Source organism: Perognathus longimembris, chromosome 2 (genome assembly GCF_023159225.1).
Source record: "Perognathus longimembris pacificus isolate PPM17 chromosome 2, ASM2315922v1, whole genome shotgun sequence".
Taxonomy (NCBI): Eukaryota; Metazoa; Chordata; class Mammalia; order Rodentia; family Heteromyidae; genus Perognathus; species Perognathus longimembris.
Genome location: NC_063162.1, coordinates 130,769,917 through 130,792,547, shown reverse-complemented (window position 1 = coordinate 130,792,547; position 22,631 = coordinate 130,769,917). Strand labels below are relative to the sequence as shown.

The window sequence follows — 22,631 nt, the reverse complement described above, 5'->3', positions numbered from 1 at the left end:
CACATCTAGAAAATCATACGATTTACATTTCTTCTATGGTGAAAGATGTTGAGCATTTCTTCATGTGTCTATTGGCCATATTTATTTCCCCTCCAAAGAAGTCTCTTTTTAATTCTTTAGCTCTCTTATTAAGGGGTGGTTGTTTCTTTGATGATTTATTTGTTTGGGGGGAGTTTAATTTATTTTTGAGCTCTTAGTGTAGTTTTGATATAAAGCCCTTGTATGCTGTATGGCTAGTGAAGAACTTCTCCCAATCTGTGGGATTTCTATTTATCTTGCTAGCTATCTCCTTTGCCATGCAGAAGCTCTGCAGTTTAATGTAATCCCATTTATCCAGCCTTTGATTTTTTTGGATTGTTATTTAGGAAGTTTGGACCCATGCCAAGGAGCCCTAGTGTATCCCCTATCCTTTCCTGTAATATTTTCAGGGTATCTGCTCTTACCTCAAGGTCTTTGATCCCTTTGGAATTGATTCTGGTACAGGATGATATATACAGATCTAACTTCAGTTTTCTACACATGAATAGCTAGTTGTCCCAGTACCATTTGTTGAAGAGGCTGTCTTTTTAGCATATGATGTTTCTGGCTCCCTTATCAAAGATTAGGTGGACATAGGTCTGTGGAATCATTTCTGAGTCTTCAATTCTATTCCATTGGTCCTCAGGCCTGTTCACATGCCAGTACCAAGCTGTTTTTATAACTATGGCTTTGAGATTCCACCTCACCCCAGCCAGAATGGCCATTTTCAAGAAAACAAATAACAACAGATGCTGGCAGGGGTATGACCAAAAGTGAACACTGCTACATTGCTGATGGGAATGTAAATTTATCCAACTACTCTGGAAGGCAGCATGGAGGTTCCTCAAAAAATTAAACATAGAACTCCCCTATGATCCCGCCATCCCACTCTGGGCATTTACCCAAATGATCACAAACAAGGTCTTAATAAAGCTTCCAGCACAACCATGTCCATTGCAGCATTATTTACCATAGCTCACATATGGAACCAACCTAGATGCCCCTCAGTAGATGAATGGATCAAGAAAATGTGGTATATATAGACTCAATGGAATTCTGTGTTTCCTCCAGAAAGAATGGCATTGCTCCATTCATAAGGAAATGGAAAGACTTGGAAAAAAAAATCATATTAAATGAAGTAAGACACATCCGAAGAAACATAGGCTCCATGGTTTACATCATTTGTAATAATTAGTACATGCCTAAGATAGTACTAACAGAGGTTCACAATCACCCAATAGGTATGTACATATGACCAAATGATGCTCATCTAAATTGTCTCCATGATGTATAAACAAGAGGGTTACTTTTTTGTTGCTGTTAGTGTGTGTGTGCGTGCGTGTGTGTGTGTGTGTGTGTGTGTGTGTGTGTGTGTGTGTGTGTGTGTGTACTGCATTTTTTTCTCCTCTGGTTTAGTCCCTGTAGTTGCTATTTCTGATTTTGCTACCTTTTGTCTTGTGTATAAGTTTACCTTATTGGGGGAAGAAAGGGAAATCACAGAAATGATGGGACAAAAGACAAACCAACTCAACAGAAATACTCACTAATGTAACTGTAACCCCTTTCTATATCACCTTTACAAAAAATTATTTTTTAAAGAGTAAATCATATGACATTGGCTTTGGATCTAATTTGGTTATACTAGTATAGGCTATAATTAAGCAATACAGTTTTATGGTAGAAAATGAAACTCCTTCCCCCAACATCCCTACCCACTACTAGGCTGTATTACCTTCTCACTTTCAAAAGTATTTGAGTCACCAAGAGCTAAACTTGTGACATTATGAGAGTGTGAACAGACACACTTACATCCTTCCTAATGGAACCATTCCACACCTCTGCCAATTTTTGTTTCTTTTAAAAAACAGGTAAGTTGCCATGTCAACATATAAAAATTTTATTCTCCTAAATGAATGGTTGGGTTTTAAAGTACAGACCATCATTTGTATATCACCATGGTTTAGACATTCATATTTATCAAACAAACAATATATATGAATATTGTTAAATACTAATATATGATAAATCCTTGTATATAATCTGTGTATATTTGTGGAAGTATTAGTATAGAAATTAAATTACTGGGTCAAAGGGTACATAACTGTAATAGGATTAGGAATTTCTAGATGATTGATAAGTATTTAGGTATTCACCAAAACTTTGGATTCTTTGCATTCTTTTCTTCACTTGTCATGTAATTTTTCAACTAATCATTGTATTACATCTCTTTTTACCTGAGTGGAAAAGAAATATGATTTTATTTTTGTTTTGCTTGTGGAGTTCCTTTGGAGCAAAATAATATACAAATATAATTTTATTTTAGATTCAATTTTAAGATAGCCTTTTTCTTTGCAATAATTGATATTTTTTACTTTTCTTTAAATATCTTTTTTGAGACAAAGTCTCTCTTTGTACCCCAGAATGGCCTTCTGCCTTCATCCTCTAGTACTGATATTACAGGTGTGTACCTACTAGCTAGATGATTGGGTTTCTCATAGAAAAATAAATGATGGTGATGGCAATAGTAATTTGTATTATTTGCCAGTGATGACAAAAAACTTACTCTTGAAAAATACTCTAAGATATACTTTTAAGCAAGCATTTACCTATATCTCAAAACTAAGATTATAACAGAAAAGAGTATGGAATAGGAATAATTGTGGATTTTTAGTAAGGACAGTGGTATACTGACCAGTTACTGATCCTGATACAAAAATCTCTCTCATTTGTAAATAGCCTGTGTTGTCTTTTTTTTTTAATCTTGTTATATTTAGCTTCTGGATAAATGATTTCTGTTTTTTATACATCTTATAGGTACAGAAAAGAAGGAAAGGTCCTATGACAATTGTCCTATGTTAGAAAATTGGAATTAAAATTTTGTAGGCCTAACATGTTTTGAGAATTGCTTTTCAAGACACCATTTGAAGAAATTCTCTGTGTACATATCATGTGCATGGATGTACTCATAACATTAATCTTTATTCAATCCTCAACACAAATAAGGTGCCCTCCACAGAATTAATACTGAGCACATACTTATTTTCTAACAAAGCAAAACCTAAGTGTGCCATTTCTGATCTCTCTCTTTACCTTACATCCATGTCATCAGAAAATATTTTGATCTTATAGCCACAATAGTGCATTATGGATATTTACTTTTTTTTTCATCTTTTCTGATCACAACTTTACAAAGAATGTTGCAGTAGCATTACACCTGTGTACTGCACCCCTAACTCACCCAGCTGTCTCCTGACACCTATTCTTCCCATTGCCAGAATATATTTGAAGCGCAACTCACATTGTAACAATTTGCACAACAATCCTTCCAGCAACATCCTGGTGCCCTTAGAATAGCCAATGGACATGACCTAGAGAAGACCCTGTATATTCTGGCCCCAAGCCTTCCCAACAGTAAGGAGCATCTTCACCTCAAAAGTTCTGATCCAAATTATGTGAAGTGCTTTGGTTTGGTTTTGATTACTCCTGGGGCTACCCCTCTCCTTTTAGGATTTTGCTAGTTTATTGGAGATGAGTCTTTTTCTTTAATTAAATATATTTTTATTTGAAAATGCTAAGGACAAAATAGTTATAGTTACAAAAGTCATGCAAGGAATACATTTCCTTTTGGATAATGCCCACTCTTCCCATACTCTCTCCAGTTTTTCCTTCCCATCCCACCCACAAATTGTATAGTTCGTTTTCAACATAGTGTCCAGTGAGTACCATTGGTGTATTTGTTTACCCTTTATCCCTCCAATTCTATGCCTCCCCTTATAGAAATAAGTTAAGAGTCTTAAAGGACTTTTTTGTCCTGGTTGGCTTTGAACCTCAGTTCTCACATCTCACATTCATGAGTAGCTAGGATTACATGCATGAGCCATTAGCACCTGGCCATATTTTGTTTCAGATGTCCAGAGTGCCAATTGAAATTATGTTTTCATTGATTCATTTTAATGTTTATCCCTATTCTTCCTAGATTGTATGCTGCCCCATTAAAATAAGGATGTTATTCTTTTAGTCTATTTAGCACTACCTCATACTTAGGTTAAGATCTAGCTACACACTTGCTAAGTAATAAATATGTGCAACTTGCTCTAAGCATTTTTTATAATCATCACTTTTACATTCTTTAATTTGTGCAATGATTTCTGGATCTTTCTTAGGCCATTTGGTCAAGACAGTTAATAATAAATATATATTCCCTTCAAGTCTTTCAGCGTCTTGAAGATATGTTCATTTTTCTTGATTAAATTAAGCTCTTGGATTTTAAAAAAATAACAAAACCTCCAGCAGCACCTTTGGCCTCTGCCAAGAACATTTCCAGCTAAGGATTTTAAAAGCCTTAATCTTTACTGAAATTAGATGTTGGCAGTTGCTAAGCTGCCAGCTGTTAACATGATCCTTGAAGTCCTAATATGGCATACAAATTTGAATGCTGTGGTCTCTAAGATCTTGTAGTTAGCACTTGCATACATGGAAATGGACAGGTGTCAAACACGTTGGCAATTGAGAACAAAATGGGAGGTTTTCTAAACCAGATGCAGGTACCTTGTAGGACCAAAGCAATGGAAGCTAAGGTGCCCTGTTGGAAGGAGTGATGCTGAAAAGAGATTTCATGATGTTATTAACTTAAAAGTATGTGTTTACTTCCCAAGTCTCAGCAAATCTATTCTTTATGGAGCTACCAATGGTAGACTGGTTTAGGATATTCAATATTTATGACTTTGCTGCACTGTCTATGAAAGAGATTTTTCAGTGTCTCTCTAGAAATGTGTATAAGCTTTGTTCAGTAATACAAAAAGGAAGCCTGTGTGTGAAAGTTAATCCTGGATCAGAGCTGGCCAGGCCACCTGTTTGGGTAATTCCCTGGCACGTAGTGATGTTGGTGATCAAGTGAAAGCTGTAGGATTTCTCCTAACTGGGAGCCCAGGGTGCAGGGTAAACCCCTGGCTCCCATAGCTAATCTTTCAGCAGTATGCTTTAACTATTACTGCCAAGTGACACTGACTGTTCTAGCAGAGTACAGTGCCCCTAGATCAAGATTTCACTTGGTTTTATACTATGGATGATTTGTGCAATCGGTCTTGGGAATGTGAGTTAGCATGACTTTGAAAAGGAAATAGGTAAAATTAGGTGCTTTGGGAGATGCTAGAGGAATCAAAAGAAGAATGAAATGTAGCATCATTTTGAGGAAACAGCATAAAAAACAGTGAGTTGGAACAATCTTATTTATAGAAAATTGCCTCTGGAACCCATGTATTACAAGGGCCAAATTATACTTTTTTTTAAGTTTCAGGGGTCAGGTGACAGCTGTTCATCAGTGACAGCTCTGTTTCTCATCGTTGGTGTTTTGTTACTCTCCCATCTGTACTCTAGATACTAGGTCTGTTGGATGAACCCTGAGGTGTTAACATAAACAAGATATTAAAAATAGTTCCCACTATAATAAAGAATGACATTGATATTTTTATGTTTTTTAATTGAATCTCTACAAATTCAAGACAAACTTTCTTTGACTACTGTATACATTTTAATACTACTAATTCTCTAAAACAAAAGTGATATGTTCCCTTTTGTGTCCCCTTGATCTCTTTTGTCAATGTTGAATAGGTTTTGTTGCAGAAATAAATTACATTTTATTCCAATGTAGTTTATATCTTTACTATAGTTACTGTAAATTAGATTTTAAAAATGTTTTATGCAATTTAGTCATGATTGGTATAGAAAGAGATTATATTAATTTTCTAATATCTTTGTATCCTATGGCTTGTTGAATTGATTGATTGGTTTTACTAGTGTACTAACAGAGTCTGTAGGGTTTTCTATATGTACTACGTCATCAACAAACACTGACAATTTAACTTCTTCATTTTTCACATGGAGGATTCCTTATATCTCTCTTTCTCTTTCCTAATTGCTCTTTCTAGGACTTTTCATTCCATACTGGACACAACTGGTGAACATGGGAATCTTTGTCTTATTCCAGAAATTTCCCTTCTTATTTTCTATGTCTGGGGCTTGAATTCTGCCTTGAATTCTTGCTGAGCTTTTTTAATATGTGGCTGGCACTCTTTATGTGGGCCATGCCTCCATCCTGGCTTTTTACTGTTTAACTGGGAACAAGAGTCATGTAGAATTTTATGCCCAGATTGGCTTTGAACCTTGATATTCTTATCTCATTCTCCTGAGTAACTAGGATTACTAGGTAAGAGTACCTAGGATGTGAGCCACTTATGCCCAGTTTTATCCAGAACTTTTAAAGCAAATATGCAATAGTAATTTTAAAAGAGCCAATTATTAGGCAAGAGAGCAAGTCTCAAAAATACTTATATTCTAAATAATTCTTTTATGGGTAGTGTCATTGCATTTTGATACTTAAGTACCAAGGCAAAACACACTTCTAGGTGTGTCTGTGAGAACATTTGCAGGGATGGTCAACTAAAAAGAGGGAAGACCCACTTACCCTTAATGGTGTAGGCAACACCATCCCATAAACACCAGCTCAATGCAATAGAAGGAAGAAGACGAGCCTGTAAGTGTATGTGTTATCTCTCTCTCTCTCTCTCTCTTTCATCCTCTGTATGCATGTGTGTTTCTCTCTCCATTCACACACAATGTGAGCTATTCTACTCTTCCTCGCTCTCCCCATGGTGATGGACTGAAACTTAAAGAACCGTAACCTAAAGTAAATCTTTTCTCTCTTAAATTCTCTTCCTTAAATATTTAGTCACAGTGAATTAAAACTGATTTTGTGGCTCCAAAGGCTTCAGAAGTGTCAGTGAGAGGAATTTGGAAAAGTGTGAAGATATAGGCCAAAGAGGTCCCAGTATGTTGTCACAGAGATTATTAAGTACTTATTATTAGGGAGCTCAGAAAATGAAGGTGCTGATAGTAATGTGGTCAGCAAAGAATGTGCTTATAAAGTTTCATATAGGAATAGCTGCTCTGTTTAGGAACTGGACTAGAAGCTTTTTGTGTTACATTGTGTGGTAAATAATTTGTCTAGAATTTGTCCACGCCCTGAAACTTTAAGGAGAAATGAAGTTGAAGATGATGAACTAATAAATTTGGTAGAGGAAATTTAGGCAGCCCATTATTCAAATGTGACATGAGTTTTGCTGGATGCATTAGACTAAGCTTACTGTGAGAATTCTGAGCATAAAAGCTGAGTGGAAAGACTTGAATATGGCAGCGTGTCCAGAAAAATGAGGTCCTTAAAGTGAAGGCCAAGAAAATGTGGTTGCTAAAGAGATTAGGGCCATTAAATGCAAACCACTGAGGGAGAAAAGCCACTCCTGTTTCCATTTCTTGGAGTTCATTTTAATAAATACTATTTATCATAGCTATTGAGCCTTTGTGTTTCTCTCCTAAGAATGTCCTTTGGTCTCGCTTCGTGTGAATGTCTACAGACATGTATAATTTATCATGTCCTTCTTTGTTGCAGTTTTTGTTTTCTTACCTTTTGTCTTGTTTATCTGTCTTAGAGAGGGCAAAGAGAGGGCCACTGAAAGGGTGGGACAAATGGTAAACAAATGCAGCAGTGGTACTCACTAGAATATGTTGAAAATGAACTGTACAACTTGTTGGTGGGGACAGAAGGAAAAAAATAGGAAGAAAGCGAAGGGGTGACACTGTTCAAAAACAAATGTACTCATTACCTGACTTATGTAACTGTAACTCCTTTATAATACATATATATATATATACATGAATTATTTAAGAAAAAGTCACATACATTTCACGAAGACAATAGAACATTTGCCTTGAAAGAATCTCAGGAATTGGCTTGCTCACCCATTGCAGGCTCAGAGGTGTAAAATGTAAACTAATTGAGACTCTCCATTAAGAAGAAAAGGAAGGGGAAGATGGCCTAGTGGTGGAGTGCTTGCCTCATATATATGAAGCCTTGGGTTTGATTCCTCAGCACCACATATGTAGAAAAAGCCAAAAGTGGCACTATTGCTCAAGTGGTAGAGTTCTATCCTTGAGCAAAAAGAAACCAGGGACAGTGCTCAGGCCCTGAGTTCAAGCCCCAGGACTGGCAAAAATAAATAAATTAAATTAAAACGAAGTGACAATTCTTTTAAAAAGAAGAAGAAAAGGAAAGCTCACGTGACTAATCAACATAAGGGTAAATTCTCAGTCACACTGATTATATAAATTATAAGCCTAAATAACAGTAAGATGTTGTTGTTTACATATTGAAATTGGCAAAAATTATATAAAGATTGAAAGAAACATGCTTGACAAAGATGGGTGACACCAAAAGCTCTCATATCCCACAAAACTGTATGGTACAGATATTCATTTTAATATATTATTGAACATTGTTCTGGAGACTGAACTAAGGTGATTATACTGGCTAAGCAAATGCTCTACCATTTATGCTATGCCCCCAACCCAGAAAATTAGCTCGTGTTTAGAATAATGTGCTGTTGTTCATCTTGTCCCATTGGACCTCCATTAGCTTCCCCTCCCAAACAAACAATAAAAAAGCCCACATGTACAAAGAGGGTTTCTTTTCCTATAAAGCTAAGGACCAAGTCCAGGGCCTTGTGCATGCTAGGCAAGCATCTTGTCAGTGAGTCTTATTCCTAACTCCCACAGCCAGAGATTTTTAAAATTATTTATTGTCAACATGATGTATCAAGGGGTTATAGTTTCATACATAAGGCAGTGGGTACATTTCTTGTATAATTTGTTACCTCCTCCCAGCCAGAGATTTTGACAGAAGGAAACTGGAATGTTATGGGATCCAGTATCATTTATTTGTCAGCCTTTCATTTTAATGAGAGAGAAATGCATTGAACATTAACTGGTAAAATGAGGAAAGACAAGAAAAAGAAGTGTAGCAAGAATGGGCATTAAGAGGTATCAGTCTTGCTTTTTTTGAAATGGAAATAGATTTATTCTTTTTTATTAAAATGCACTGCTATTGTTTTGAGAAAAAAGCAAAGAGCCATGAAAAATAATTGTAAATAAGTTATAATATTACCACCTAATAGTCATCATTGTAAATACCTTAATATATACAATGTTTGCCAATAAAAACCATTTACTTTTTTTTCAAGTTTATTTTTTTTTCCAGAGCTGAGGACCAAACTCAGGGCCTTGCACTTGCCAGGCAAGTGCTCTTCCTCTGAGTTAAATCCTCAACCTATTAAGATGATTTTTGTATGGTATAGTCTATCATGATATGTTTGCACGTAAGGAAAAATACCGTTATATTGCTTTTAAGGACTCAGAGTATTATACTCTGTAAGCATGCCATAATATATTTTAATCCAGTACCCAGGTATGTCTTCATGTTTTCTTCTTCCATGCAACATGGTAGTGAGCTCATTGCAAATACAACATTCAGCGCTTTTCCAGTTGTTTCATTGGCCTGTGATTTGAGAATATTTTCTAGATTAAAGGAATGCATATGAAACAGTGCAGCATTTACTACTAGATAAATCTAATTTCTTCAAAGAGTTCAATATAGAGGCAATATTTCTTCCTCTCCAGGAAATCTCAATGTGTGGTCCTAAGGACCTCTATTCATTAAGTGTAGTTCATGTTAATTTTTTTTCATGATGACCTCCCTTCAGGGTCTTCTTGAATTAATCATTGTCTCTTGAAAGATATTCCTCTGTTTCCTTAATTTTACTTCATGTTTTAAAGTGGAAAGGTGAAATAATTCACACTAACCTATTTCTACAAAATTTTATATTGTCAGATATTTTGCTTTTAAATGTTTATTAATCCACCAAACATCTCTTCCTTTTGCTGCAAATAGCACCTCTTTTCTTCTGTTTAGGGTGAACTTCCAAGGGTTTGCTGAACGTAGCATTGAACCTTCTTTGCTGCCTATGTGAACTCTTGACTCAAACAGAACTGATGGTACTTTCTCTCCCTGGACATGATATTTAGTTCAAATATATTTGAAAGCCCAAGGAGGATTATCAGAGGGGTGACCACAGAGCTGTGGGCAGCTGGGGTACTAGCCACATGAGACTTTACCACATGGAAATAAGGCCAACTAACTTTAGAGGAACTGAGAGGTAGAATAGGTCTTGTTGGGGCTACCACTACCATTCCCTACCCTTCCTTTACCATCCAAAACTTTCCCCAGCCTTCCCACTTCTGAAAATGTGGTTATATTGGCAATAACACCAGCTTTTATTCATGTCTATTTTTAACCCTAGTTAAAACCTTGCAATAAGCATGATTTTAATTGTGACTACATGATTATGTGAGTTTGAGAACACTATTATTATACTCAATTTACAAATGGAGTTATCATCCTAAAGGTTCTAAGAAACACTCAAGTAATGGCAGTCAATTTTTCTTTAACCTACTGGTTCCAAACTTATTTTCAACCAAAATAATTATTTATAGTGTTTCTATTAGTACAGAAGGTTCACAGGAGTCATTGAGTTGGGAAATGCTAGACGTATGGAAGACCTAACTGCAAGGTGCAAATGAAAGGGGCTTTGATCTCTGAAATGTGTTTGAGAAATACTGAAATAGAATCATTTATATGCAAGCTATGCATTGTATTTTTTATTTAGAAAAACAAAATCTCTTTAGGGCCTCCTGCTTGCTAGGCAGGAGCTCTACCACTGGGCCATGCTTTTTTATACACGGGCTATTTTTTGAGATGGCATCTTGCTTCCTATCCAGGTTCATGCTCAGACCATGATCTTCCTGGTTGTTTCCTGCCATAGCTAGGATATAACAAGCAGTCACTAGCACATCCAGCCTCTTCCATTGAAATGGAGTCTCGTGGATATATTTTTGCCTTGTCTAGCCGGAAGCTGTCAACCTCCTGATCTCAGTTCCCATGTAGCTAGGATGACAGATAAATGTGACCATGTCCAGCTTTTGGTTGAGGAAGTGTCTCACATGTATGCTGTATGCTAGGGTTGACCTCAGTCCACCATCCTCTTGACCTCAGCCTCCTGAGTGGCTAGTATTACAGGCTTGAGCTACTGGTGTTAAAGAATCTTTTGACAAAGACAAAGCTAAAGTTAAATTTGGTAAATTTGACATGAGCACCCTGTCAACTTTTTCCCTTTTTGTCACAAACAGGTTAGCCAGTACACTTTTGCAATGTGCAGCTATAGAGAAAAAAAGTCTGAACCGCAAGAATTAATGCAGCTTGAAGGCTATACTGTGGACTACACAGATCCCCACTCAGGTAAGTTGAAGCAGAGCCACTTCCAGTGGCACGCATGAGGCAGACAGGCCACAGGAAATATGCCTGCTTGCTTTCAAACTCCACTTGATGAGTGCAGGTGCAGATTTCTCTCAGATGACTGGGCAGAACCCTAACCTTCAAATGATGTCCCTTTGAGGTTATATTTAGTCATGATTTACCTTCTCTGATGTTTTAGTGTAGAGATGAAATATGTAAAAGTGACTGGAATGGAGAAATGGTATGAGAACATCAGCAATGCATGCATAACTTCTGCTCTTCTCCTATGTATTGATGGTAAATACACCAACACCAAGGAATTCTTCCTTTGACATGACATGTAAGAATACACTATCATTTCTGTAAAGTACATTTACTTCATCTTCCACTGAGGCTGTAAATGGAATACCACTGTGTAATAGACTTTGTTTCCTTGAGCCAATGATGCCTTCCAAGTTGATATAGAAGCCTAATCCGTACTGTTCTTCCCTTTCAAATTATAGAGAGCGGAATCTGTGCTGCTCTTTCTCTTCAAGTGTTGGATGGTGGATTTGATAATAAATTGTAGATTAACTAAGCAGCTATTTACAAACCCATTCTTATCCATGAGCCAGTTAGTGAGACTAGAGCTTGTCAGCTGTGAGCATTTTAATGTCTTTCTTCCCCAGGCCTTCAAGGAGGTCAGATGTTTTTTAATGCTGTTAAAGAAGGAGACACTGTAATATTTGCCAGTGATGATGAACAGGACAGAATATTATGGGTTCAAGCCATGTATCGAGCCACGGGACAATCTTATAAACCAGTTCCTGCAGTTCAAATCCAGAAGCTAAATCCTAAAGGAGGAACTCTCCATGCAGATGCTCAGCTTTGTAAGTTGTGCTAAAAATAATTGGATTATCCATTAATAATGTTAATGAGATGTGAAATTGAGAAAAATTTATTTAGTATTCTAGTTTACATCAATAACCAATTCCTAATTAACTAAAAACACTTTCTAGTCATTGTCATAGAATCAGTTATCTAATTTTTTTACATTCTGGAGAAAATGACACACATAATTGATCATTGATGTGCCAAGAATAGGTATGTTTCTGGAAATCTCAAGAACACATAAGAAAATAACGCAAGACTTCTCAAGTGTTATTCAGTTTGTTGACATTTCAGCTGACATGTCCTATAGAAAAGAGGCAGGTATTACAAAATCAGATTTCCATTGATAGGATTCCAGAATACATTTGTTCTTCACAGTACCTGCAGATAATAGAGCTTTTTTTTCTGTTGTAGAATGATAGAGTATCATGAATGACAAATTTCTTCACAGTACCTGCAGATAATAGAGCTTTTTTTTCTGTTGTAGAATGATAGAGTATCATGAATGACAAATTTCTTTTTCCAAATGCCAAATGTCATTTTTCTGCATACTAATCTAAATTAAGACCTATGTGTTTTCATTTTAATTTCCTATTGATTAATTGCAAGTTAGTGTAAGACACAATGTCAAATGTAGCTTTAATAATCAAATATCTCATTCTGTTTTACTCCTTTGTAAAACTTCTGTGGTTCTCCCTGTAATAGATCAATTTGTCTTATCTTTAGCCTCAAAGGTTTGTTTTTTTTTTAATTGTCAAGATTCCTCTCTGGGATAGCAACATCTTGACATGCATTATTTTCTTCTTTTACTTCTCATAAGCACTCTCTCTTCTTTTATTGACACACCCTTCAGTATCATTGCTGAGTATCTTAAAGGCTCTTTAGGCCAAATAAACAAAGGTGAATATGAGCTCTTTTTTGTTATTTTCCCTCAAAAACTAAAACCATCTTCATAGATTATCTTAATTCATCTGGAGAACATTTTTAAATTGTAGCAAAGACTACTTGAGAATAATGAATTGATTTTAATTGGATATTAAAAGTTCTTTTTCCTGTGTTTGAATTAGTGCTATTGTCACCTTGTAAAGGGAAACAAAGGAAATTCATTATAGTATCTATTTTCATTTCTGCCTGGTCCTACAAATAGAGTAGAAAACAACAGATAAGAATTCCCATCAAGGGCTGGGGATATGGCCTAGTGGCAAGAGTGCCTGCCTCGGATACACGAGGCCCTAGGTTCGATTCCCCAGCACCACATATATAGAAAACGGCCAGAAGCGGCGCCGTGGCTCAAGTGGCAGAGTGCTAGCCTTGAGCGGGAAGAAGCCAGGGACAGTGCTCAGGCCCTGAGTCCAAGGCCCAGGACTGGCAAAAAAAAAAAAAAAAAAAAAAAAAAAAAAATTAAAAAAAAAAAAGAATTCCCATCAAAAGTAAGGTGATCCAGATGATGAATGGATCCAAAAAATATGGTACCTATACACAATGGAATACTACATAGCGATTAGGAATGGTGAAATATTGTTATTCGCAGAGAAATGGTCAGAACTTCAACAAATAATGTTGAGTGAGACAAGCCTAGAACACAGAAAACAAAGGGGCATGATCTCCCTGATATATGACTGTTAAGATGGGGTGACGGAGAGACAGTAGAGACCAGGTCTGTGAAACCAAAAACTGCTTGTCAAATGGTATTTCCCACAGGATTGGGTCAGCGACCCAACATTATGTAACTAAAACCATCAACTACTCAACATATAAAGGTCAAAAATTGACCTCTCAGTGGAATACAATAGCTCAAAATCTATGTATGTACGTTCATATAACACTACTGTCGACATATTGTCTAATGTCAACATTACATTTAAAGCCCTAGGCGAATTTTCTTGGGCATAGGCCACGTGGCTACTGTATATGTTCTTGGTACATTGTGTATTGTATGTATGTCTACCTGACCTAGGGAAGGGAAAGAAAAACAGGGTGTAAGATATCACAAGAGGGCTGGGGATATAGCCTAGTGGCAAGAGTGCCTGCCTCGGATACACAAGGCCCTAGGTTCGATTCCCCAGCACCACATATACAGAAAACGGCCAGAAGCGGTGCTGTGGCTCAAGTGGCAGAGTGCTAGCCTTGAGCGGGAAGAAGCCAGGGACAGTGCTCAGGCCCTGAGTCCAAGGCCCACGACTGGCCCAAAAAAAAAAAAAAAAAAAAAGATATCACAAGAAATGTACACACTGCCCTACTATGTAACTGTACCCTTTTTGCACAACACCTTGTCAAAAAATTTTTGTTTAATTAATAAATAAATTACAAAAAAAGTAAGGTGATCAGGAGAGTAGCTTGATTTCTCTGCAATCCATTTATAATGTTGCCAAAAATTGAACTCATCCAGGAGTAGCTCATTCTCAGAAGTCAGTTCAGTCAAGACTCCACCCCTTTCCTTATATCCTGAGTAAACTGAGAAAATCATATATAAGATTATATAAAATGCATATATAAAGTTATTGGAAGTAGCATGTACATCTAGATTGCCATCAGCCCATAGTGGCCCAGGGCACATGGTTCATATTGCTAATAACCATGGACCAGCTGTGATATCTGGTAATGAGCTCCATATAGTCTGTGTTTTCTCTCTAAAGTCTAAACTCTTTGCTTCCTTACACCATGTTTAGCAGACTTTTGCACCTGGGTGCAGAATAACATGTGGCATGTCCTCAAGTAATACCCCACAATGAGGAGAGCACCGGAGGCTCACCTAATTCTCTCTGTCCCAGCCAGCCTGATGTATTGCTTCTCTGCTCCTGAAAGTGTTGACTGGCTGTCTATCCATTGGCCATGAGTAAATGGGGCATCAAGGTCCCGGACTCCATCAGCATTCTCCAGAACTGCTTGTCTCTCCATCTCATTTTTTTTAATTTCCAACCTCCACCATAGCATAAAAATAGTCAGAGCTCTTACTCAATGTTATTTTCCACCCTCTAGATGATTTATGCTGTTCTTTCTTCTGATTGTATTCATTTGCAAAACTGCATATTTACACCTTCACTTTTTTTTTTCTGTTTCAGTAAGTCAGTCTCTCTTCCTTAGGTCAGGAACTATAATTCTGTAGTGAAGCTCTTTGTGTTACAAAGTAGTTTTGTACATAAAGATTCTGTTTTAGTGTGCAACTCTCATTCTCCTGATTGCTACATTTTTTTCCTACTCGGTAGGCTTAGCTCGGTAATAGTTGTCCCAAGTTCTGATATGACATATCTCTTTAATTATTCAGATCTGCCAAACCTTTTTACATTAATCTTTTCTCCACAAAGCAATATAATTTTCTCTAAGGTAAGCAAATTTCATAACTTTTCATACTTGTGCTTCTGTTGAATCTTACTATATGTTCTAATGGCTGCCTATGTGGAAAATGCTCTTCTCTTCCTCCTCTTCCTCCTTCTTTGGCCAGTACTGGCACTTGAACTCAGTTGGTGCTGTACTACTCTGCTTCTAGCTTTTTTGATAGTTAGTTGAAGATAAAAGTCTCAAGGATTCATCTGCTCTTCTTAGCTTTGAATTCATATTCTTTTTTTTTTCTTTTGCCAGTCCTTGGCCTTGAACTCAGGGCCTGAGCACTGTCCCTGGCTTCTTTTTGCTCAAGGCTAGCACTCTACCACTTGAGCCACAGGTGCCCCTTCTAGCCGTTTTCTATATATGTGATACTGAGGAGTCGAACCCAGGGCTTCATGTATATAAGGCAAGCACTCTTGCCACTAGGCCATATTCCCAGCCCTCTGAATTCATATTCTTATATCTTAGTTTTCTGATTAGCTAAGATTACTGATGAGAGCCATTGACACCCAGCTGAGAAAAGCTCTATTTTCATTTGTTTGTGCCAGTCTGGGGCTTGAACTCGGAGCCTAGGCCCTAACCCTGAGTTTTGATGGTCAAGGCTAGCACTCTACCAGTTGAACCACAGCTTCTGCTTTTGTGTGGTTAATTGGTTATAATTTTTACAGGATTTTCTACAAGACTGGCTTTGAATCATGATCCTCTGATCTCAGCCTTCAGAGTAGCTAGGATTAGAGGTGTGAGCCAGCTGGAAAAGGCTATCCTTATATGCTCATCTCATGTGCTTATTTGTTATCTGATTATCATATATCTACGTTGTTAGTTCTCTTCAAATGTTTTATTTTTTTCTATTTTATAACTAGATTCTTTTGTTTCCTCCCTCCTTCTTCCCTCCCTCCCTCCTTCCCTCCCTTGTTCCCTCCCTCCCTTGTTCCCTCCCTCCCTCGATCCCTCCCTTCTTGATAAAGCTCCTGCTTTAGCCAGTCTTGTATCAAACTATTAATCTTCCTATTTTCAGTTCCCAAGTGCCTGGGATTATAGGTGGGTGCTACCATGCATGCCTAGGCTATGATGATGTTTTTCTAATTATAATCTAGTTTTGAGAATTTCTTAAAGATTCTTAATATTTATCAGATATATAATTGGCACATATTTTCAATTCATCTGTGCTTCTTTTCACATCTTTTAATATCATCTTTCAAAAGAAGAAATTCTTAATTTGGGTGAGGCCCATCTGTTTGTTTATTGGTTGTTAGTTGCTTTTGCTTATGTCTTATGAGCCAGGATGGCCTCAAACTCACAATTCGCCTACCTTATCCTTCTGAATGTTAAGATGATGGACATCTTGCTTCTATTTACTTTAAGCTTAATATAGAATCACAAAAAGTTTCTCCTATATTGTCTTCTAGAAGTTTCTGTTTTAACTTTGACATTGTATACCTGTTTGGAGTTAACCTTTCTACACTTGAGGTTTACCTTATTGAGTTTACTTTTGATCAAGTTGTTTGTTGATATTACTATGATCCTGTAAATCTTGGAATCTTTGTAAATCTTGGAATCAGGTCATGTAAGCCCTTATAGTTGATTCTTTTTTGATATCATAGCTATTCTGCCTTTGTATTTCCATCCTGTGTAGATTTGCTTTGTGAACAATTCCTTGTGACTTTTCATATATTACAGTCCTTTTAGTAATTATTTTTCTCAACTTCCTTTACATGTGTAATGTCTCTGTTTACTTGCATTTTAGAAGATACTTTTTGTACATTGAAGATAATTTCTCACCTTTCTTCTAGCTTGTATTTTATTTATCCTGTAAGAGAAGTGTTGTCATTTTGGTTTGTTCCTCTATACATGTTTTTATTTTTCTCTTTCTAGTTGCTATACAGATTTTTCTTTTTGATGACAGTTTCTGAAAAAATCATATTATAATTTCTTACTGTAGCTTTCTGAAAAGGTTGTGAAGCTTTGCTCTGACACACAGATAAATAGCTCTATCCTTTTGTGCTTTGCATCTATGTTTTCTTGAGTAGAAGAAGTTGTCTTTAATCTCAGATTAGCATTCTCCACTTCTGGACCACAAACCTTCTTAATATTCTAAATAATAAGCTATGAATGATGAGATTTTATATGGTGAGTGCCATAAACAAGCAGGATTCCGGGCTGTGTGAGTTTTCGACACCATTCTCATTACTCCTGAACATTGATTGTTTCCCTCTAATACTCTCTAATACTTCTCACTTATGTAGGAGCTGACCCAAGCTCTGCAGGAGGCACAAGTAGCAGGATCATGGTCCAAGGCTGACCTCAGACCAATAAATGAAGCCTATCTGAAAAAAAAATAAATAAATAAGTAAAGCAAAAATAGAATGTGAGGGTAGAACAAGCACGAGGCCCTGAATTTAAAACCTAATACTGCCAAAAGAAAATAAAACTAAGACAAGGCTCAACCAAAATTTGTTTCTTCCTGATCAGGAGAATGCTAACCTGACTCCCATACGAGAGCTATCTCTGGATGGCCCCTAATTAGATTGGCTTTAGCTCAGACCTTTCCTTCCCCTCTCATCTGCTTTCCTCTTCTCCTTTCCAGGTTGTCCCTCAGAACAACCTTTGGACACAGCAGTAGAAATTTAAAAATTAGCATGAAATTAGAACAGCTACTCATATAATATGTGTGCATGTGTGTATGCCTAACTTATTTAAATGTTCTCTCTCCTTTCTTTGCTGACCCGTAGCTGGTAAAGGTAAGTATTTCTGTTCTTTTGCTTAAATGTGTTACAGTGATTGTCTTGATTCTATACTTGAATATTTTCATGATCTAGTTTATAGGGTCAACCTCCTATCCTGTGGTCAAATTCAGAACATTTAAATAAGCTCTGCCATTTATACAACATGAATATCTATTTTCCACACTGGAACAGTAGACACAACCTCTCCTAAAGCATTTATTCAGGTACAAAGAAAATGGTTATAAAGAATTAATAACCTGCCAAAATATAGTATATTTTAAGTGAAGAAAATACTACATTATATATATGGTATTATTTTTACTATGTTAACAAACTTATTTATAAAACAAAAATAGGTAGATTTATATCTAACATATTCATGATTGATGAGTTTCATTGGAAAGCCTTATTGCTATTTTTTTATTTCCTCAGTTCTTTTTGAAGTATGTTCCTTTACAGTTCTTTTTAAAAAACACAAGTTTTAAAATGAAGCACACTGAATGTTAAAGCATAGTAAAAAAAAAAAAACCCAATAGCCATAAATCTATAAAATCGAATTTATGAAGTAAAAATCTTGTCTTCTGAAGCTACAAGTACAAATACATACTCATAAATGTATATGCTAATGGAATTTATGTTCCTCCCCTTTTCCCATGACTCAAGTGGTGAATAAATTCTTAGGATGTATAGTAAGCTGAAGGGCAGACTGATGTACTTCTTATTACTTTTTCCATTTTCTAACATGGTACACTACCTTACCAGATGACATGCATGTTTACCTTACTTTTGTTTTCACTCTGTGCCCCCAAATATCCTGAATTTCATTTTTTCTTAGTGATTTGGGAACATAATACAATGCATATGTACATGATACAGGATCATGCAATGTCTAATTTTCAATAATAAATTAATGTCTAAAGCAAACCACCAAAGCTGCCTTCCTTTTTGAATTTTTAGGCTAAATATTTTGTATTTTTAAATAGGAGTATAAACTTCCACTTAACTTCATGAATTTACTTTTCTGATGCATCTAACATGCAACCTCCACATGTCATAGGGAAAGGGGGGTTGAACTCAAGGGCTGGATGCTGTCCCTGAGCTCCTTTGCTCAAGGCTAATGCTCTACCACCTTGAGCCACTTTGAACCACAGTGCCACTTCTAGTTTTCTGGTGGTTATGTAGGGATAACAGTCTCACCAACTTTCTTCCCCAGGCTGGCTTTAAACCGCAGCCCTCAGATCTCAGCTTTCTAAGTAGCTTGGAATACAGGTGTGAGCTACCAGCACCTAGCTAGATCTACATAAAATTTTAAAACCTAAAACTCTTCCAACTAAATGCTACATGGCTGATGGGGCACTTTTAAATTCTTGTAAGTTTTTAAGCTCTATGAGAGATTTTTGTAAGGAAATATACAACCAGGAATGAATAGTGGTATGTGTACCTACAGGGAAACTTCTAGACAGAGAATGACACATTGTATTTCAAACAGTTCATTTGCTACTTTAGTTCTGCCCAGAATTTTACAGAAGAGATGTGCTCCTGTCTAGTAGTTTCTTCTTCTTGGTCCTCGGTCCTACTTCAGCACCTCTCAGAGATCCCAACAGTGGTGATTAAAAACTCCAGAGTATCCCTTTCCCTCTTTCTGCCCTTTCCCTTCTGGGTGCCTATAATCACAGCACATTTAGGGAGCAGAAACAAAAACCAAATAAAAGCACCGACATAAGACATTGCTGAAAACAGGGGAAGCAATGCAGTTAGGTTCATCCCATCTTACATTCTGAACTCTTAGATGCCCTCTTGTGAATTTTTGAGCTCTGGAGCACACAGTGCTGACTGGTTGTCAGAATCTCCCAAACTTCTTCCCTCCCCACAGTTGATGGATCCCATTCCCTTGCTGATAAGTGCTTGCACCATTGCTTTCTAGGCTAGCCAGTTTCAAATCAATGTTACCAGTTTAAATGGATGCCTTCAATCTCCCTATCCTTTTCCCTAGACTCCCTACAGCTATTACTCTAATGAGAAACTTATATGTTCAGGTTTCACTTGAATAAAACCTCTATCACCTCATAAATCTTTAGCAAATATTAATCTTTCCCGAGTTAAGCTTTATTCTGTCCACTGTTAGCACACCTGGTAACAGAACCACCTAAAGATGCCAGAGTATATATCCAGCTGTTGCCATAGAAACTCCACCAGCATCCTCAGTTGCCATGTCCCACATCTGTAGTTAGTCCATAAACTCATCATCACAATTTGTGGTAGTATTGTGGCACATTGTTTAAGCTCATTTCTCCTGGGCTTGATTTCATTGTTTTCTTACATCGTCTCAGAAGATAAACTGAACTGAAATTTGCCATTGTAAGGAGACATTGACACGGTACCATGAATAGTTCTGTATTTTAAAAATTTGGTAATGCTAATTCATTGAAAGTAGGTATTTTTTCAGATGATGCCTTTTTTTGTTGTTTTGCTTTGGTAGTGGAGAACTCAAGGCCTTATGCTTCTTAGGCAGGGGCTCTACCTTTTGAGCTACAACTCCAGACCTTCTGTGTCTGTATCCATAAAATGTAAGCCAGACACTGGTGGCTCTCAGGCTTATAATCCTAGGTACTAAGAGGGATCTGAGAATTGTGGTGTTAAGCCAGCCTGAGCAGAAAAGTTCAAGGGACTGATCTCCAATTAGCCACTAAAAATGTGGGCCCAAGGTATGACTCAAGATATAAAGTGGGAAAAATAAGTAGAGTGATAGCCAAGCAAGTTTGAGGTTCTCAGTTCAAACCTTAATACTGAGAGTTGAGGGATAAAGTAAAATATCAACATGTTATGGCAGCATAAAACTATGCAAAAATGTGCTTTTATAACAACAGAAAAACTAGACAATATATAATGGTAATTTACCTCCTGCTTAGCTTAACTTTAGTTCATGAGAGAATTTTAAAATCAAAGATGTATAGGGGAAGAAATCTAATGATGTTGGTCAAAGTATACAAGCTAGCTTAGCTGATATATAGGATGAACAATTATAGAGTACAATGTGAGAAATGCATAAAACTAGAGTTAATGAAATAGCAGGGCTGGAGGTGGAACTCTGCATGATAGCACTTGCCTTAGCATTATGGCAAAAGGGAAAAAAGATGCATTACATTAACTACTTTGGCTTAATTAAGTAGATTTTAGCTGCTATTATCACAAAACAATAATGAATTGAGGTATATGTTGATATGTTCCACTTTAGTAACCATTTGTGTATTCTATGACATTATATTGTTAAACTCAAATATATAAAACAAAGTGTATTCTAATGCTAAGAAAGAAGGACTAAGAATATCACTCAGTGATAGAGCATTTGCCTAGCAAGTATAAGGCTGAGTTCTATGCCCAGCACCAAACAAATAAAATGAAAGAACTCTCAATATTATACATTAACTTTTCTCCTTATGTCTCAATGCTAACGTTGTCATGCACTTTACTTTCTGATTCAATTTATACATTGGTATGCATTGCTAATATTTTTGTTTAACAGAAAGGTCAATAATGTAAAACAACTGTTTGTCACAAATAAAGTTATACTGAAAACAAAGAAAAAGATTTGTGTCACTGGAAGGTCAAAACTGTGGCCTTCGTAATTTTTTTTACTTCATAAAATCATGAAAACCAGAAGTCAGGTAGAACATGGTAATATGTCTTCTCATCAGAAGTTTTGAATTGCAATGTATGACAAGGAAAGAAGAGAAATTTAAGGCTTTACAGCCTGGATTTTGAAGATGAAATAATCCTTTAGAGCACATTTCTCTTTCAGAAAATGATGGTCTTAAAGAGATTGCTCTGTGTGTGTGTGTGTGTGTGTGTGTGTGTGTGTGTGTGTGTGTGTTCGGGTGTGCGTGTGTGCGTGCATGCATCCTTGCCAGTACTGGGGTCTTGAATTCAAGGGCCTGGGCACTGTCCCTGATCCTTAGCTTTTCTTTGCTCAAGGCTAATACTACCCCTTGAGGCATAGCTTCACTTCTGGCCTTTCAGTATCTGCAAAGACTTCCTTCCCAGGCTGACTTTGAACCACAATCCTCAGAGGAGTAGCTAGGATTATAGGCATGAACCAACTAAACCTTTGTTTTACCAGTGAAAATTTTAGAATGTTTTGTTTCTCTCAGTGTCAAACTAGAGCCTATACTAGTGATTTAAAATGAATGTAATTTTTATCACTAATCTGATTGTTGTAAAAGTAATTTTCCATTCATGTGTTCATTTGTCATATTAGTAAATAATATGGTTTCAAGTTGTATTTCATGAAGAAATTACTTTTTAAATTCAAAAGCTAATTTAATTATAGAAGTGAACTTTAGACTCATTTTTCCAAAAACTCATTTTTTATTTAATGACTGTCTATTTTTTAGAAGAAAAATTACTCCTATAAACCTTTATAGTAAAAGAAGTATGAAATTTTTCTCAGAAATTTGTTACATATTCTGTTCTCAACAGATAAGCTATTAAAGAGTGTTATTTTTAACTGCTTGCTC

The 22,631-nt window shown here is 36.5% G+C and overlaps 1 protein-coding gene across 6 annotated transcripts in view; it reads left to right on the top strand.

The window, feature by feature from the left end:
- Window positions 1-22,631, top strand: part of Cadps2 (calcium dependent secretion activator 2) — a 418,215-nt gene that overhangs the window by 261,796 nt on the left and 133,788 nt on the right. For all 6 annotated transcript variants that reach the window (XM_048340139.1, XM_048340138.1, XM_048340137.1 and 3 more), the window contains exons 10-11: window positions 11,092-11,200; window positions 11,866-12,066. In XM_048340139.1, coding sequence (XP_048196096.1) covers window positions 11,092-11,200; window positions 11,866-12,066 — 310 coding nt within the window. The remainder of the gene's footprint in view (window positions 1-11,091; window positions 11,201-11,865; window positions 12,067-22,631) is intronic.